The sequence below is a fragment of the Rhinopithecus roxellana genome, chromosome 8 (assembly GCF_007565055.1).
Source record: "Rhinopithecus roxellana isolate Shanxi Qingling chromosome 8, ASM756505v1, whole genome shotgun sequence".
In the NCBI taxonomy this organism is placed as follows: Eukaryota; Metazoa; Chordata; class Mammalia; order Primates; family Cercopithecidae; genus Rhinopithecus; species Rhinopithecus roxellana.
Window position 1 is genome coordinate 2,549,701 of NC_044556.1, and position 17,771 is coordinate 2,567,471.

General features: G+C 56.8%; 1 protein-coding gene across 3 annotated transcripts in view; it reads left to right on the plus strand.

Moving 5' to 3' along the window:
* Positions 1 to 17,771, plus strand: part of RFX1 (regulatory factor X1) — a 46,725-nt gene that overhangs the window by 21,146 nt on the left and 7,808 nt on the right. The window contains exons 3-10 of one of the 3 annotated variants that reach the window (XM_010361591.2): positions 3,007 to 3,116; positions 3,332 to 3,415; positions 4,356 to 4,463; positions 5,888 to 6,004; positions 7,052 to 7,147; positions 8,516 to 8,610; positions 13,326 to 13,710; positions 16,569 to 16,750. In XM_010361591.2, the coding sequence (XP_010359893.1) occupies positions 3,007 to 3,116; positions 3,332 to 3,415; positions 4,356 to 4,463; positions 5,888 to 6,004; positions 7,052 to 7,147; positions 8,516 to 8,610; positions 13,326 to 13,710; positions 16,569 to 16,750 (1,177 nt within the window). Of the gene's footprint in view, positions 1 to 3,006; positions 3,117 to 3,331; positions 3,416 to 4,355; positions 4,464 to 5,887; positions 6,005 to 7,051; positions 7,148 to 7,638; positions 7,843 to 8,515; positions 8,611 to 13,325; positions 13,711 to 16,568; positions 16,751 to 17,771 lie in introns of those variants that run through there. The other 2 variants (XM_030935393.1, XM_030935394.1) reach the window with 2 other exon arrangements.

A 17,771-nucleotide genomic window follows, 5' to 3' on the forward strand; every position in this document is an offset into this window, starting at 1 on the left:
TCCTCCTGCTGTGGGTCCTGCTCAGGGACCAGTCCCTGAGCTCCGGAGGTGGTGAGGGCCAGACCACCACTCCCTGCCCACCTTGAGCTTCCTGGGTGAGACACTATCGCTTAGGCTGGGCCTGAGTCCTTGGGCCCCACGGACCCAGGTGTGCAGGGCTGGTCACGTGACTTGGGGCTGTCTCGGGTTTCTCTCAGGAGGGGCCCTCTCAGTGAGGGCCTCCTCCCTTATGGCCCAGGAAAGCCTAAAGATACCAGGGAAAATTCAGCAAAACATAGGGGCCTGTGGAATTGGCTGCACGGGCAGCTGGTCAGGCAGGCCTGGGATTCACCAAATGCCCCACAGCCCACATGTGGCCACGCAGAGGCCTCCCCCGACACCTCCTCCCACATCTTGCAACCCCCGCCCCCAACACACACCCATGCCCTCTGTCCTTGACTTGGCCTTTGCATCTGCCCTGGGCAACCCTCCTGTCCTGTCCAGGCCCCTCTCCTTCCTGTGCCCTGCCTGGACACCTGAGACCAAGTCTGGATACCTGGGTCCCCGTAGACCCCCGGCTTGCTTACTTTCCTTCCTGTGCCCATATACCCAAGTCCACACATCCCTGCCCTTGGGGCTCACCCCAGGCAGAACCAGTGACTCCAGGTTCCATGTGTGGTATGAGGTTTGTGTGGGCCCAGAGGGGAACCTGTGTCATGGCCTGCACGGTGGATGGTGCATTTGACCTTGGACAGATCACGTCCTTGCTTCTGGTCTCTGTTGCCTTGTCTGAAAATGGGTAATAAAAGCTCTTACTGTCAGCTGGGCGCAGTTGCTCACGCCTGTAATCCCAGCACTTTGTTTCTGTTTTTTTTTTTTTTTTTTTTTTTTTTTTGAGACAGAGTCTCGCTCTGTCGCCCGGGCTGGAGTGCAGTGGCCGGATCTCAGCTCACTACAAGCTCCGCCTCCCGGGTTTACGCCATTCTCCTGCCTCAGCCTCCCGAGTAGCTGGGACTACAGGCGCCCGCCACCTCGCCCAGCTAGTTTTTTGTATTTTTTAGTAGAGACGGGGTTTCACCGTGTTAGCCAGGATGGTCTTGATCTCCTGACCTTGTGATCCACCCGTCTCGGCCTCCCAAAGTGCTGGGATTACAGGCTTGAGCCACCGCGCCCGGCCATTCCCAGCACTTTGAAAGACCGAGGTGGGCGGATCACTTGAAGCTAGGAGTTCAAGAGCAGCCTGGCCAACATGGCAAAACCCCGTCTCTACTAAAACCACAAAAATTAGCTGGGTGTGGTGGCGGGTGCCTGTAGTCCTAGCTACTCAGTGGGCTGAGGCAGAAGAATCACTTGAACCGGGAGGCGGAGATTTCAGTGAGCCGAGATTGCGCCACTGCACTCCAGCCTGGGCGACTGTGAGACCCTGTCTCAAAAAAAAAAAAAAAAATAGAGAGCTCTTAACATCAGCCGGGCACAGTGGCTCACGCCTATAATTCCAGCACTTCGGGAGACAGAAGCAGGTGGACATGCTTGAGTCCAAGAGTTCGAGACCAGCCTGGGCAATATAGTGAGACCCCCATCTCTACTAAAAATACAAAAATTAGCTGGACATGGTGGTGCATACCTGTAGTCCCAGCTATTTGGGAGGCTGAGGCAGGATAATTGCTTGAACCCCAGGGGACAGAGGTTGCAGTGAGCCAAGATCATGCTACTGCACTCCAGCCTGGGTGACAGAGCGAAACCCTGTCTCAAAAAACAAAAAAGCTCTTACTGTCTCTGGCTGTCCAGAGTCTAACATAACACCTAGTGTGCCAGAAGCAACACTAGCATCTGCAGTGATAACTCCTTGCCCGTGGCCCTTCAGTCCTGCCGGGGGTTGGATAAACCCCTCTAAATCCACAAGAAAAATGGGCCTGGGACCTTGGCTCCTTGGCAGTGGAGGAAGGGCAGGTACATGTCCACCCCTAGCCCCACCTCGGCCTCTGGAGCTGCCGGGGGTAAACCAGGTCACATGGAGGGGATGGGATGGATGGCGTCCCAGCTGGGGTGAGGGTCTTCTAGCCAGCGCCTCTTGGGGATGCTTGCCTCTACCGCCAGCACCGCTGCTAATCACTTAGCAAGATGTGCGTGAAATTTGACCTGTGCCTGCCCGATAGCGTCTCCGGGTACCAACGTCCCTCCTCAGCCTGTAGCGCTGCCCGAGCCCCGCGAAGGCCCTGCTCTGCTGGGGAGGGGACTGTTTTCCCAAGAGGGCAGGCAGGCTCTCCGCAGCCACCGGGGGGATTAGCGCCCCAAGGTTGCGGGTATAAAGCCACCTGCACACCCTGCTGTTCTATAGAGGCGGGCAAGGAGCAAAGAGGACCAGGCAGGCCCCCCTGGATGGACAGACGGACAGGGGGCGGGTGGGGCGGTGGGGGACGAGCACCATGTTCTATGATTGCCTCTTCTCAGCTGCCTGTCAGCGTGAGTACCTGCCTCCCCCACTCCAAGCCCCTTGTGGTCCCCACCCCACTGAGGACAGAGGGTCAGGGAGGGAGGACTGGGCCACAGGCTAGCAAGACCTTCCAGGGACCACTCCTCCGAGCAGCTTCCACTCCTGGGAAGCCAGGGGTCACCCCAGAGAACGTGGCCCCAGCGCCTTGGCCCTTCCAGCACTGCCAGGATCCTGGAGTGGACAGTCAGTTCCCTGCCCGTCCACAAGTCCTGTCTGCTGGGAAGGGTCCAGCCTTCTGGGTCTTGAGCATCATAGCTCTTCAGTCACCCTATCTGGTCTGGCTTCAGGATGAGGAAAGCTGATGAGGGCTGCTTTCAGGTATTAAGGATCCTGGGTCCTGCAGGCCCCAGCCCACTCTGCTGCGTGGGCCCCTGATGGGTGCAGTCAGGGCTGGCTGGGGGTAAGCAGGACTTGGAGGGGCCTGACCTTGCTGGGGGTTGGCTTCAGGCTGCATCTTCCCCTCCAGGTGGGCTCAGGCTTAGGCTGGGGGCGGGGACAGCAGGAAGAGCTGACCTGGTGGCCCCTCCCCACAGAAGGTGCCATGCGGGCCAGCGAGACGGTGTCGGAGGCCAGCCCCGGCTCCACCGCCAGCCAGACCGGTGTTCCTACTCAGGTGGTTCAGCAGGTGCAGGGCACCCAGCAGGTAGGTTGTGGCCCTCCCAGGGGGTGGGGGAGGGCCTGTGAGGGGGGCAGTGCAGGTTGCGGCCTTGGGGGCCTCGCCTCCCCTCCCTGCTTCCTGCTGGAGCCGTCTGCTCACCTGTTCTTATCAAGATGTGCACAGCAGCCGCCCGCCACCCAACCGCACCAGGCCTCCCTGGGGAGAGCGGCAGCTCAGCTCCTCCTGCCTTGTCTCCACAGCGGCTGCTGGTCCAGACGAGTGTGCAGGCCAAGCCAGGCCACGTGTCGCCCCTCCAGCTGACCAATATCCAAGTGCCCCAGCAGGTAAGGCTGCTGCACCTGGCCCCCACCCTGGAAGGCTCCCTCAGGGTGGAGGACCAACCCCCTGTGGCAAACCGGGATCTGGTGAGGATCGGAGGAAGATGCCCCATCCAGGGGCTGCCCTACCTCCTGGCTCTGGGCAGTCACCTCCCCAGGGTGAGACTATCAGGCAGGGGCCATCAGGGACAGAGGAGCTGCAGGAGCCATCTCAGCAGAGAGAATAGGATGTATAGTTGGGAAGATGATTTATGGGTCCAGCCTGGTGTCCTGAAGCAGAGAACCCAAGGCCAGGTTTCGAGTCAGGAATCCATAGCCAGCACAGGGTGGTCTGTGCCCCAGAAGGCTGCACATGAGGTGCCAGGCTCACCCGTTTCTGACTGATCAGCACAGAACTGGACAAAGTACTGTTGGGTTTTGCAATGGCTCAGTCTCGGCTCGCTGCAACCTCTGCCTCCCAGGTTCAAGCAATTCTTGTGCCTCAGCCTCCTGAGTAGCTGGGACTACAGGCATGCGTCTCCATGCCCCGCTAATTTTTGTATTATTAGTAGAAACGAGAGTTCACCATGTTGGTCAGGCTGGTCTCGAACTCCTGACCTCAGGTTATCCGCCTGCCTCGGCCTCCCAAAGTGCTGGGATTACAGGTGTGAGCCACCACACCCAGCCTAGTACTGTTGGGTTTTAAGGATGACAGCACATTCCACGTGGCCTGACAACAACTCCAGCTCTGCCACTTCCTGGCTCTAGGACCTCAGATAAGCGCCTTTGCCGTCCTGAGCCGTGGTGTCACCCTCTGCGAAGCGGGGGCAGTAGCTGAGCTTCATCAGGGCTGTCAGGGCGATTCTGTGAGCTAACAGGCATGAAGCACTAGAATGTCACCTGGCACTGCGCAGATGCTCGGTGCTGTCATCAGTGATCTGCCTTCCCTCTCCCTCCCTGGCTCCAGGCTCTTCCCACGCAGCGTCTGGTGGTGCAGAGCGCAGCCCCAGGCAGCAAAGGTGGCCAGGTCTCCCTGACGGTCCACGGTACCCAGCAGGTGCACTCACCCCCAGAGGTAAGTGGTGGTCCTGTCGGCCGCCCTCCCCCGGATGTCTCCCCAGGTCAGCAATGTATCCCTATAGTATATTTGGGGCTCCCTGCCCCCCCGCCAAGCCTACTTGCTCCTCCAAAGTCCTGCTTCCCTCTTCACTCCCAGTGCGACGCCCTTCTTGACCCCAGGTAGGGTGGCTTAGCTGCCCAATTCCTGGATCTGCCAGCTCTGAGCTAAGCGGCCGTGGAGCTCTGCTCTGGGAGCACCTGCCCCCAGGTGATTTCCTAGGTTGAGATGGCCCTGGCAGCTCCAGCTCAGGGAACTGCATTCGAGAAACAAAGCGGGTTCCTTTTCCCTCCGGATGGTGGGACAGTCTCTTCCAGGAAGCCTCGGACCACAGGGTAGATTCTGGGGACCCCACCATCAATGAGGTGTTGAAGCCAGGCTGTGGATGCTGTCTGCATCAGGAGCTCGGGGTCAGATGACTGGCCCGGCCGCTTTCTCATGTGGGACTCTGGGCAGGCGTCTGAGCTTTGTTTCATTTTTGAGACAGAATCTCGCTCTGTCCCCCAGTCTGGAGTGCAGTGGCTCAATCTCAGCTCACTGCAACCTCCAGCTCCCGGGTTCAAGCGATTCTCCTGCCTCAGCCTCCCGAGTAGCTGGGATTACAGGCGTGCGCCACCATGCCTGGCTAATCTTTGTATTTTTAGTAGAGATGGGGTTTCACCATGTTGGCCAGGCTAGTCTTGAGCTCCTGACCTCAGGTGATCTGCCCACCTCAGCCTCCCAAAGTGCTGGGATTACAGGCGTGAGCCACCGCGCCCGGCCCCTTTGAGCCTTCTGAGCCCCCAGTTTTCTCTGTGTCAAACAACTGATGGTATCAACCACCCTCAGCTTGCGGTGGGCATTACAGCCTGAGGCACAGCGGGGCTCAGAGCAGACACAGGGCTCCATGGCCAGCCTGCCTGGGCTTAGCCCTGTGCCTCACCGCCTACAGCCATGTGACCTGGGGCTTGTCCCTTCCCCTCTGCCCCTCCATTGGAAAGTGGGAGTGCCGTGAGATTCCAATGAGTACATTCAAAGCACTCAGTGCAGTGTCTGGTGGGAGTTGGCCCAATATCACACCACAGGCTGCTGTCATTGCTATAACCTTTGAGGATCAGCCCCTGGAGAGCGTCAGGGGTGCCGGAGGCACCACCCACCATCAACCAACCTTGCTGGGGAGGGTTAAACCCCCATCGTTGCCAGGAGTTGACTGGGGCCATTGCAAGGAGTAGGCATTTGGATGCATGGGACACAGTCAGCAGCCTGGGTGGTTGGGATAGGTCCCCACAGGCTGCCACCCTCCCCAGACAGCTCTCCTGAGAAGGGTGTGTGTGAGGGCCCGGGTGTCCCAGAGGGAGTGTGAGCCCACCCCAGTGGCACTCCTGTGTCTCCTTCCCTTACAGCAGTCGCCAGTGCAGGCCAACAGCTCTTCCAGCAAGACGGCTGGGGCCCCCACGGGCACGGTGCCACAGCAGCTGCAGGTCCACGGCGTCCAGCAGAGTGTCCCCGTCACCCAAGAGGTGCCAGGCCAAGGCGGGCAGCGGCTCGGGCCAGGGGTACCAGCCAGGCAGCCTCTGCAGCCCCTCATGGCTGTGCCTCTGGCCTATTAGAGCCCAGCCCACGTGGGTCCAGCCCCGGCCTGCCACCCTGGCCTTTAATAAGCATCTCTCCCTGTTTCCAGCCTCAGCATCCTGGGGCTGGAGGATGGGGGAGCTGTGGGGAGGAGGAAATTGGACCTCCTGGAAGGAGACTGGGGCATAGTGGGCCAGGGGAACCACTTGGAGAAACCACCTGAGCCTCTTTGGGCCCATTTGCCTGAAGGAAGCCCCGAGGCCACATCCTGGCTCCTTCTGGGCAGGGTTTCAGGGAGGGGACCCAGCGCCCAAATCCACAGCCAGCCTCTGCAAGGAGGCAGAGCCCTGAGCCGGCGCAGGTTAAGACACTGGGACTGTGTGCCACCTGGTTGTTACCAACGAAGTTGAGGGGTTCCCAGCCCCTTGAAAACAGATGAAATCCATAGACCCTTTCCCAAGTGTAAACAGAAACTCTGTCCCAGAGAATTCACAGATACTCCCCTGCCCGGCGCTAGAGCCCCCCAAACCTCCAGACCTGGGTCCAGGCCCCAGCTTCTCCACTCAGCACCGTCTTCCGCCAGCCTCCGTCCCTGGCTCTGCACCCCTAGGATAATCCCTGCATCCCCACCACAGCACAGAACAGGGCAGACAGTTGACATGGCGGGGCGGGGTGGGGACGAAAGATAACCCAAGGCCTTGCCTGCGGGTTCTTGGCACAGCTTCAGGGGCCTGTAGGGAGAGAGGGCGGAGAGCAGAGACCCCACAGTTAGTCCCAGGTTCAACTCATCCCTGCCACTTCCTGGGAGCCTCACTTTGCCCCTGTTAGTAGGTGCCCATTAGTAATGGATCCAGCACCCTCCTCGCTTGGCTGGAAAACGGCGGCCTCTTGCTTATGGTGTGCTGTGAGCTTTCAGAAGCTCGCCCGTGCAGGGGCTGGGTGGGTTGACGGCCATCGTTGCCATCCTCATCTTAACGTTGCCTTTTCCCTCCCAGAGGTCTGTGGTCCAGGCCACTCCACAAGCTCCCAAAGCCGGCCCGGTGCAGCCGCTGACCGTGCAGGGCCTCCAGCCAGTCCACGTGGCTCAAGAGGTGTGTGTCTCCTCCTCCTACCCCAGGGGCAAAGGGGCTGGTCCCGGGCTGGGGCTGGGGCGTGCAGGCCCCTGAGGCCGCAGGGAGGGAAGCCTCAGTGAGCTGCAGACCCTGCCCTAGATCCTTCCTCTTTCCTGGCCCCCTGGCAGCTCAGGGTCCAGGTTTTGCTAAGAGAGATCTGGATTCAAATCCCGCTTCTTTCTTGCGTGGCCCTGGGTCAGTTCTAACCCCTCTTCGAGACCCCGGGCGGCGGGGATCTTCCCTCGGGTGGCTGCGTGCGCGCTCAGCAACCCGGTGGGTGGAGGCCTGGAGCCCCACCCGCGGCCGCCCCCGTTGACCCCCCAGTGTCTCTGTTTGTCCTCCAGAGCTCAGGCAGTCAGTTTCCCGCTAGGAAGGCAGAGCAGCGAGATCCCCGGCCCACGCCGCCGCCGGAGCCGCCGCCCCGGCCGCCCGCGTGCAGCGGCGAGGCCCCGCAGCTAGGCAGCCCCGAACCGCCGCCGCCCCATTACGAGCCGGGCGCCGAGCAGTGGGTGGAGCTGGTGGGAGTGCTGCCCCCACACCTGCTCCTGCCGCAGCAGAAAGTGGTCTTCGAGCCACTGCCCCGGCTCCCGGCCCGAGCCAGCCCCGACCAGAGGGTCAGGATCCAGAGAATCCCCCAGGTGCTAGTGTTCGGCACGGCCGCCACGGCCCTCAAAGTAGGTGGCGGACGCACGGGCGGGGGGCAGCGGGCGGGCGGGGGCAGGGGCGCCCGGTCTGGGCCGCCCACCAGGCCCCGCAAGCCCTGTAGACCCCACCTCCGCCCGACGGGTCGGTCTGGGGACCCGCCTCTGACTCCCCACCCAAGCCCAGTCCAGGTCCCAGCTCCGCCCCTACAGACAAGGGTGGGGGGATGGAGGTTGGGGGACTCAGGCCCCGCCCCTAAGGCCCTGCCAGTGATTCCAGGTTCAGTCCCACCAACCGAGGCCCCAGGCTCCGCCCCTCACATCCTGTGTCCTGTTTCCAGGCCCCGCCTCTGAGGCCCTTTCTGTAGCTCCAGGCTCTGGCTCCAGCGATAGTCTTGTGCCGGTGCCTGGGATCCAACCTTCAAGCCCACTGCAGGACCCGTCTCGGGTCCCCTCCTCTGCCCGTCAGGCCCCACCCTTGCTGTCCCCAGTCGAAGCCGAGAGTCCCGGCTTCTCCTTCTGACACAGCTCTTCCTGATCCCCAGCCCTGGCCTCCTCCAGGGTGTTTTGTTGAGAGTCCGGAAGCCACCCTTGGGGTCCGGGAGCTGGGCGTCAGGGATAGCCTGGGTGGACACCAGCCCTTTAGAGGCAGAACTGTAGGAGCTGGCCCACGCCTGACCCTCCACGTGCCCTTCCTCTGCCCCAGGTGCAGCAGCTCCAGCAGGTGCCCGTCCCACACGTGTACTCCAGCCAGGTGCAGTATGTGGAGGGCGGCGATGCCAGCTATACGGCCAGTGCCATGTAAGTGAAGGGAGAGGGGTGGGTGAGGGAGTCGGATCTTCCCTGGACCCTCCCCAGGCTCCCAGGTCACCAGGCCCCAGTCCCAGCTCCCAGCAGGCCATCTGGCCTTCAAGGCCTCAGGTGACAGACACACAGGTGGGCACTCCCCAGGGGCCACCACAGTCACGAAAAGTGGCGAAGCAGAGGGACCCTCGAATGTTGGAAAAGGCACCCTGGCGTAGCTTGGGGCTTGGGAGTCAAATGAGCCTGGTTTTTAACCAAAAAAAAAATGACCAGGCGCAGTAGTTCACGTCTGTAATCCCAACACTTTGGGAGGCCTAAGTGGGTGGATCACTTGAGGTCAGGAGTTCAAGACTAGCCTGGCCAACATGGTGAAACCCTGTCTCTACTAAAAATACAAAAGTTAGCCAGACGTGGTGACAGGCACCTGTAATTCAAGCTACTCAGTAGGCTGAGGCAGAAGAATTGATTAAACCCAGGAGGCAGAGGTTGCAGTGACCTGATCGTGCCACTGCAACTCCAGCCTGGGCGATAGAGCGAGACTCCATCTCAAAAAAAAAAGTAATTTGACTCTCAACCCTGTCCCATAGGGGATGCTGTAACCAGTTTTTTGTTTCCTTCCAGAGATACTCTAAGAACAGAAACTCTAGCCCTCTACCCATTTTTTTTTTCTTTCTTTCTTTCTTTTTTTTTTTTTTTTTGAGATGGAGTCTTACTCTGTCGCCAGGCTGGAGTGCAGTGGCATGATCTCGGCTCACTGCAACCTCCGCCTCCTGGGTGCAAGCGATTCTCGTGCCTCAGCCTCCCGAGTAGCTGGGATTACAGGCATACACCATCACACCCAGCTAATTTTTGTACTGTTAGTAGAGATGGGGTTTCACCACGTTGGTCAGGCTGGTCTTGAATTCCTGACCTCGTGATCCACCCGCCTCACCTCCCAAAGTGCTGGGATTACAGGCATGAGCCACCACAGTGGCCTCTTTTTTTCTCTTTTTTTTGAGACAGGGGCTCACTCTGTCACCCAGGCCAGAGAGAAGTGGTATGATCAGGGCTCACTGCAGCTCACGGGCTCAAGCAATCCTCTTACCTCAGCCTCCCTAGTAGCTGGGACTACAGGTGTGCACGACCACGCTCAGCTAAATTTGTTATTTTTGGAGAGATGGGGTTTTGCCATGTTGCCCAGGCTCATCTCCTCGAACTCTTGGACTCAAGTGATCCTCCCCTCTTGGCCTCCCAAAGTGCTGGGATTATAGGCATGAGCCACTGTGTCCAGCCTTTACCCCCTTTTTTTGGTCAGAAATAGAGGCAGGACATTCCATCCATACCTTATATCTTTCCTGGCTCTTCTCCCACATGTCCTCGTGGATCCTGGTCACCCTTTTAGCTGCTGTGTAATAACCCCTGTACAGATGCAGCAGCCACGATGTCATCAGTCCCCACCCAGTGATGCGTAGGGGACTTCTTCCCCTCCCTGGGTGCAGCACTACCATTCCTGTGTATGAGCCATGTCAGGCAGGTGCCACATCCTGGCCCCACTTCAGTCCCAGCTCTGGCTCCTCACTGGGGATCCTCCATGCCACCTTGCCTCTCCCATCTGCACAGAAATCGCTGCAGTACTAGAGTTACTGTTGGTTTAGTTTCTAGAGGTTTCACTCGGTTTTCTTTGCATTTGCGTGATTTTTTTCGTCCCTGGCACATGTTCTTCTGGGGACAACGCTGGGATTGGTTAGCTCATGGATTGACTTAGTCCTAGGGTCATGATGCTCTGACCGACCCCAAGGGGCCTGGTCTAGGCACCTGAATCATAAGGCTTAGTCCCTGGCTTCCGGCTACCTCACAGTTCCATCCGTTTCTTTCCAGTGCTGCTAATCTTTTCACTGTGTGGTTGAGCCAAGCTGGCAGGGGCCAGACAGGGCATTGCAGAGAGGAGCCCGGTGTCCGAGGGTTCATGCTGCCATCGCTGGTAGCGGCTCTGCTGTCTCTCCTTTGCCTGTCTGAATTCCTCACTCAGTGATCGTAGTGTGTGTGATTGCATCTAGTTCATCGTTGTTAACGGATTTTTCTGCTACAAGAAGTTGTTGGGGGCCACTCCTGCTGTCAACTGCCCACTCCTTCTGTCTCTCCTTCTGAGTGAATTACTGCGAGTTCCCAACCCTTTGCCAGCCCTATCCCCACCCAGACCAAAGCCACAGCCTCTGGGCCTCTATCCCTGGTCCTGTTCTGGGGGACATCCAGAGCCGCACACATTCATTTATTCAGTCATTCAGCAACCATCTAATGAAGCAACACTTTTGCAGCACACGTTGCATGCTGGGTGCCCAGGAGTGAGCAGGCTATGGCCCCCGCCTTGGAGAAGTGGGGGCACTTGCTCAGGTCATGTGCTCTTGGTGTCATTTTGTGTGGTAGACATAGGGCAGGACAGAAAGATTGAGAGCTGGACCTGGTATCTGACAAAGACCATGCTTCCATATCTCCTTCCACTGTCAACTCCCTCTCTTTGTTCACCCACAACCACTCGGGCCTGCATGGCTCCCTCCCCTGCCACCTTCAGAGTTTGAGTCAGGCCACCTCTTGACTGACCACGCTGTCTTTCTGGATGTTTATTTTATTTTTATTTTTTTTGAGATGGAGTTTCCCTCTTGTTGCACAGCTGGAGAGCAATGGTGCAGTCTTGGCTCACTGCAACCTCTTCCTTCAGGGTTCAAGCGATTCTCCTGCCTCAGCCTCCTGAGTAGCTGGGATTACAGAAGCCCACCACCACACCTGGCTTTTTTGTATTTTTAATAAAGACAGGATTTCATTATGTTGGCTAGGCTGGTCTCGAACTCCTGACCTCAGGTGATCCACCCGCCTTGGCCTCCCAAAGTGCTGGGATTACAGGCTTGAGCCACCGCGCCCGGCCTCATTTTTGTATTTTTAGTAGAGATGGTTTCACCATGTTGGCCAGGCTGGTCTCAAACTCCTGACCTCAAGTGAGTCACCCGCCTCGTCCTCCCAAAGTGCTGGGATTACAGGTGTGAGCCACCGCGCCTGGCCTAATGCTGTGTTTTTAATCACTAGTACTTTGAAAGAGTTCGAAGATCAAAACTACGTCCAATGATGTTTAGTGAGATGTGAGAGGTGCCCCCGCCTGGCCCCCTCGATGGAGCCCTCCACGCTCACAGATGACAGACATGCATACCACATGCAACGCATTCTTCCCTATTGTTCGGTCACACGGTCCCCACCCTTCTCTGCCTCTTATCTGCCCTGTGGTAGGTTCTGGAGCTTGTTCTTTCCGGGGACAATGAGCCCTGCCTCCTTCTCTTTCACCCCTGCGTAAGATTCCATCATCTTTTATTTCACAGCCCCTTGAGGTTGAACCCCTGGTGGTTTTTATGCTTGTGACGATTTGCAGCCTCAAGCCTGTGTCACCAGTGCCCATCCTGTCACGGGATATCTGAAGGAGAGAGGATTTCCCAGCCTGGGATTGGTAGCTTGGCTCAGGGGAAACATATCTGCATTCCTGATGGTCTCCTCCAATCACAGCGTCGCCTTCTTTAGCCCCACCCCCTTCCTGCTTCACTCACTGGCTGATCACCTTCTGTTATGATCTCTCATTTACCTTTGCACATGGCTTGTTGCCTGTCTCCCCAACTAGACCGTCAGCTCCTGCAGGGGCCGGGGCTTTTCATTCTTGTCCATTGCTGTGTCCAAAGTGTGTAAAACAGTGCCTAGCACACCGTAGGCACTCAAAGCACTTGCCAATTTTATTTTTTTAATGAAGTGTGTAGTGTGTAGCATTGCAAGTTCCCTAACCCTTAAGTATTTTTTTTTTTTTAATTAAAAAGACAGGGTCAGCCAGGTGTGGTTACAGGCATGTGGCTCATGCCTGTAATTCCAGCACTGTCGGAGACTGAGGCGGGCTTATCACTTGAGGTCAAGAGTTCGAGACCAGCCTGGCCAACATGGTGAAACCCTGAATTTACTAAAAAAATATGAAAATTAACCCGGCATGGTGATGTGCCCCTGTATTCCCAGCTCCTCGGTAGGCCGAGGCGGGAGGATAACTTGAACCCAGGAGGCGGAGGTTGCAGTGAGCCAAGATTGTGCCACTGCACTCTAGCCTCAGTGACAGAGAGAGACTCTGTCTCAATAAGTAAGTAAATAAATAAAATAACAAAAATAAAAAGCCAGGGTCTCACTGTCTCCTAGGCTTTGGTGCAGTGGTAGTATGGTTATAGCTCCCTATAGCCTTGAACTCCTGGCCTCAAGGGATCCTCCTGCCTCAGCCTCCCAAGTAGCTGGGATTGCAGGTGTGCACCACCACGCCTGGCTAATCTTTATATTTTTTGTAGAGATGGGTTTTCACTATCCTCCTGGGTTTCAACGATCCTCCTGCCTCTGCTTTCCAAAGTGCTGGGATTACAGGCAGGAGCCACCATGCCCGGCTGAGTTCCCTTACCCTTCTATCTTGATTTCCTAATTTCCGAAGTGGGGAAGGTGACTCCAATGCCAGAGGACTGGCTGCTTTGATGATTATTTGAAATACTGCCCATCAGGCACTCAGGATGGTACCCAGTCCATTGTAGGTGCATGCTAGGATCTGCTCCTTGCTGCAGGGGGGCTGCTGCTTCCCCAGTCCCCTCCTGGTACCCCCCTTCCTGCCTAGTCATGCACCTTGGTCCCCCAGTTCTCATCCCCCTGACTCTACCCCGGCTTTGCCTCTTTCCTAGCCGTTCCAGCACCTACCCCTACCCCGAGACGCCGCTGTACACGCAGACGGCAAGCACCAGCTACTACGAGGCCGCGGGCACGGCCGCCCAGGTCAGCACCCCCGCCACCTCCCAGGCAGTGGCCAGCAGTGGCTCTATGCCCATGTACGTGTCCGGCAGCCAGGTCGTCGCCAGCTCCACCAGCACTGGGGCTGGGGCCAGCAACAGCAGCGGAGGTGGTGGCAGTGGTGGTGGCGGCGGCGGCGGGGGAGGCGGTGGCGGGGGTGGCAGTGGCAGCACCGGAGGCGGCGGCAGTGGAGCAGGCACCTACGTGATCCAAGGTGGCTACATGCTGGGCAGTGCCAGCCAGTCTTACTCCCACACCACCCGTGCCTCGCCAGCCACGGTAAGTGCCCCAGCCCGGGCCCCAGAGGAGGCAGGCGGTGGTGGGTGGTGGGCACTAGAAGCCAAGTCCATGACAGTGGTTACCAACCACCATTAGCAGGAGCCTGTGTGGCCTCCAATGAAGAGCACATACACAGATATCCTGGGATTGAATGCTGTGTAGCCTCAGATAAATTACTCAGCCTCTCTGGGCCTCAGTTGATAGGCGTGAACTTCTTAAAACAATACTACAGAAGTGTCTATTGTTGGCTGGGCGCTGTGGCTCACACCTGTAATCCCAGGACTTTGGGAGACCGAAGTAGGTGGATCACCTGAGGTCGGGAGTTCAAAACCAGCCCAACCGATATGGTGAAACTCCATTGCTACTAAAAATACAAAAATTAGCCGGGCATGGTGGTATGCACCTGTAATCCCAGCTACTTGGGAGGGTGAGGCACGAGAATTGCTTGAACTTGGGAGGTGGAGGTTGCAGTGAGCAGAGACTGCGCCACTGCACTCAAGCCTGGGAGACAGCGAGATTCTGTTTCAAAAAAAAAAAAAAAAGTGCTGTCTATTCTTTTTTTTTTTTGAGACAGGGTTTTGCTCTGTCGTTCAGGCTGAAGCACAGAGGTATAATCATAGCTCACTGCAGCCTCAAACTCCTAGGCTCAAGTGATCCTCGCAAGTAGCTGGGACTACAGGCATGCACCACCATGTCTGGCTAATTTTTTTGTTTATTTAAGACTGAGTCTCGCTCTGTTGCCAGGCTGAAGTGCGGTGGCGCGATCTCAGCTCACTGCAACCTCCGCCTCCTGGATTCAAGCGATTCTCCTGCCCCAGCCTCCCAAGTAGCTGGGACTACAAGCGCGCCACTCTGCTCAGCTAATTTTTGTATTTTTAGTAGAGACGGGGTTTCACCATGTTGGCCAGGATGTTCTCAATCTCCTGACCTCGTGATCCACCCTCCTTGGCCTCCCAAAGTGCTGGGATTATAGATGTGAGCCACCACGCCTGGCCGATTTTTAAAATTTTTTTTTGTAGAGACAGGATCTCACTCTGTTGCCTAGGCTGGTCTCGAAATCCTGGCCTCAGGCGATCCTCCCAGCCATCTATTCTGATTAAAATTGATGATAGAGAATAGATAATGAGGGCAGAGAGAAGCCAGCACTGCCATGGGGAGCTTCCTGAACAGGGTTCTTCCACCATTGGGAAGGCTGGTGCTGGAACCTCCCTGTGCCTAGAAGAGGCTATGTGAAGTCCGTGGGGCAGCCCTGGATTCCAACCCCAACCAGGCCCTTCAACAATTGTGTGACTGTGGGGTGGGTCAGCGCGGGTGGTCCTGGTGGTCCCTCATGGTCCTGATGTAGCCTGGATTCTAGTCTAGTCTTTTTTTTTCTTTTTTGAAGATGGAGTTTTGCTCTCGTCACACAGATTGGAGTGCAGTGGCGCAATCTCAGTTCACTACAACCTTCCCACCTCCCAAGTTCAAGCAATTTTTGTGCCTCAGCCTCTTAAGTAGCTGGGATGACAGGTGCCCACCACCATACCTGGCTAATTTTTGTATTTTTAGTAGAGACAGGGTTTCACCATGTTGGCCAGGCTGGTCTCTAACTTCTGACTTCAGGTGATCCGCCCGCCTCGGCCTCCCAAAGTGCTGGGATTACACGCAGGAGCCACCGCTCCTGGCTTGGAAATTTGATTTTTTTCACTCTACATAAATTAATACAATTTTTTTTTTTTTTTTTTTTTTTAGAAGGAATCTTGCCTGTTGCACAGGCTGGAGTGCAGTGGTGCGATATTGGCTCACTGCAACCTCTGCCTCCCAGGTTCAAACGATTCTCCTGTCTCAGCCTCCCAAGCAGCTGGGACTACAGGCATACACCACCACTCCCAGCTAATTTTTGTATTTTTAGTAGAGATGGGGTTTCACAATATTGACCAGGCTGGCCTCAATCTCCTAATCTCATGACCCACCCACCTGCCTTGGCCTCCCAAAATTCTGGGATTACAGGCGTAAGCCACCGCGCCCTGCTAATTTTTTTTTTTTTTTTTTTTTTTTTTTTTTTTTTGAGACAAGGTCTCACTGTTATCCAGGCTGGAGTACGCTGGCTCGACCACAGCCGACTGCAGCCTTGAATTTCTGAGCTGAAGGGATCCTCTTGCCTCTGCCTCCCAAATACCTGGGACTGCAGGCATGCACCACAACACTAGCTAATTTTTTTTTTTTTTTGAGACGGAGTCTCACTCTGTCGCCCAGGCTGGAGTGCAGTGGCCGGATCTCAGCTCACTGCAAGCTCCGCCTCCCGGGTTTACGCCATTCTTCTGCCTCAGCCTCCCGAGTAGCTGGAACTACAGGTGCCCGCCACCTCGCCCAGCTAGTTTTTTGTATTTTTTTAGTAGAGACGGAGTTTCACCGTGTTAGCCAGGATGGTCTCAATCTCCTGACGTCGTGATCCGCCCGTCTCGGCCTCCCAAAGTGCTGGGATTACAGCACCAGCACTGGGATTGAGCCACCGCACCCGGCCAACACTAGCTAATTTTTTAAAAAATTTGTTGGTAGAGACAGGGTCTCCCTATGTTGCCCAGGCTGGGCTCAAGTGATCCTCCCACCTTAGCCCCCCAAAGTGCTAGAACTAAAGGGGTGAGCCGTGTCCAGCCCTTAATGTGTTTAGCTGCACATGGCAACTGTATTGGACAGTGCAGTTCTAGAGAGTTCTGTGTGACATAGTTCCTGGGGAGGATGGCAGTAGGATGTGCTAACTTATGGTGGGCGTGGCTGTCAGGATCCCAGCTGGAAGTCGATATGGGCACTCAGCCCCAGCACTCAGAGGTGACAGAAGCGCCTCTGACTGGTGCTCTCCCTTCTGCCTCCGGCCCCAGGTCCAGTGGCTCCTGGACAACTATGAGACGGCTGAGGGCGTGAGTCTGCCACGGAGTACCCTCTACTGCCACTACCTGCTGCACTGCCAGGAGCAGAAGCTGGAGCCTGTCAACGCCGCCTCCTTCGGCAAGCTCATCCGCTCCGTCTTCATGGGCCTGCGAACTCGCCGTCTGGGCACCAGGTAGGGCCGTCCATCTACTCCCAACAGCCCCTGGGGAACTGGCGGGCACACCAAGGCCCACCTCCAACTCCAAGTCATCTTGGGCAGTCCAATCCAGCCCAGCCCCGCCGGCCTCCACGAGGCTCACTCCCACCCCAGGCCTTTGCACTGGCGGTGCCTTCCACCTCGTGTTTCTCACCCCTCCTTACTCACACATCCCCTGACTGCCTCAACTGAAACCGCAGCCTCCTCCCTCTCCCCCGCCCGACACCCCAAACCCTGCTTTATTTTTCTCTTTAGCATTGAGCACCCTCACACGTGCCTTTTTTTTTTTTTTTTTGTCTTTGGAGACAGAGTCTCACTCTGTGGCCCAGGCTGGAGTGCAGTGGCTCAATCTCGACTCACTGCAACCTCCGCCTCACAGGTTCAAGCCATTCTCATGCCTCAGCCTCTTGAGTACCTTGGGATTACAAGCATGCGCCACCATGCCCAGCTAATTTTTAAAAAATATTTTTAGTAGAGACAGGGTTTTGCTATGTTGGCCAGGCTGGTCTTGAACTCCTGTCCTCAAGTGATCTTGGCCTCCCAAAGTGCTAGGATTATAGGCATGAGCCACCATGCCCAGCCCACACGTGCCTTTTACGTGACTTATTTCAGTTGTTCTGGTCCGTCTGCAATGCTTGTACCTTGATGACGCGGGGTTGCACCTAGTCAGTGCTTCCTCAGGGCCTGTGAGTCAGTGAATTCATGCGGGAAGGAACAAGAAGCCATCCCATGAACCCACCCCTCTCTTCCTCTCCTTTGCAACCCCCGTGGCTCACCCCCGCTCATGTCTCGGTTCCCGTTCCCAGCTTCAGCATCACCTCATTCAGCTATTCAGCCATTCAGCCATTCATTTATGTATAATCTTGGGCAAAGTACTGGATCTCTCCCAACACCCACAGCCCCTGTGCCTCCTCAGTGCAGCACCCCCAGCTCTGCAGGGCAGGTGTCTCTCCATCTGTTCCCCTAATAGAGAGGAGATGGGTGTGCTGTGAGGCGC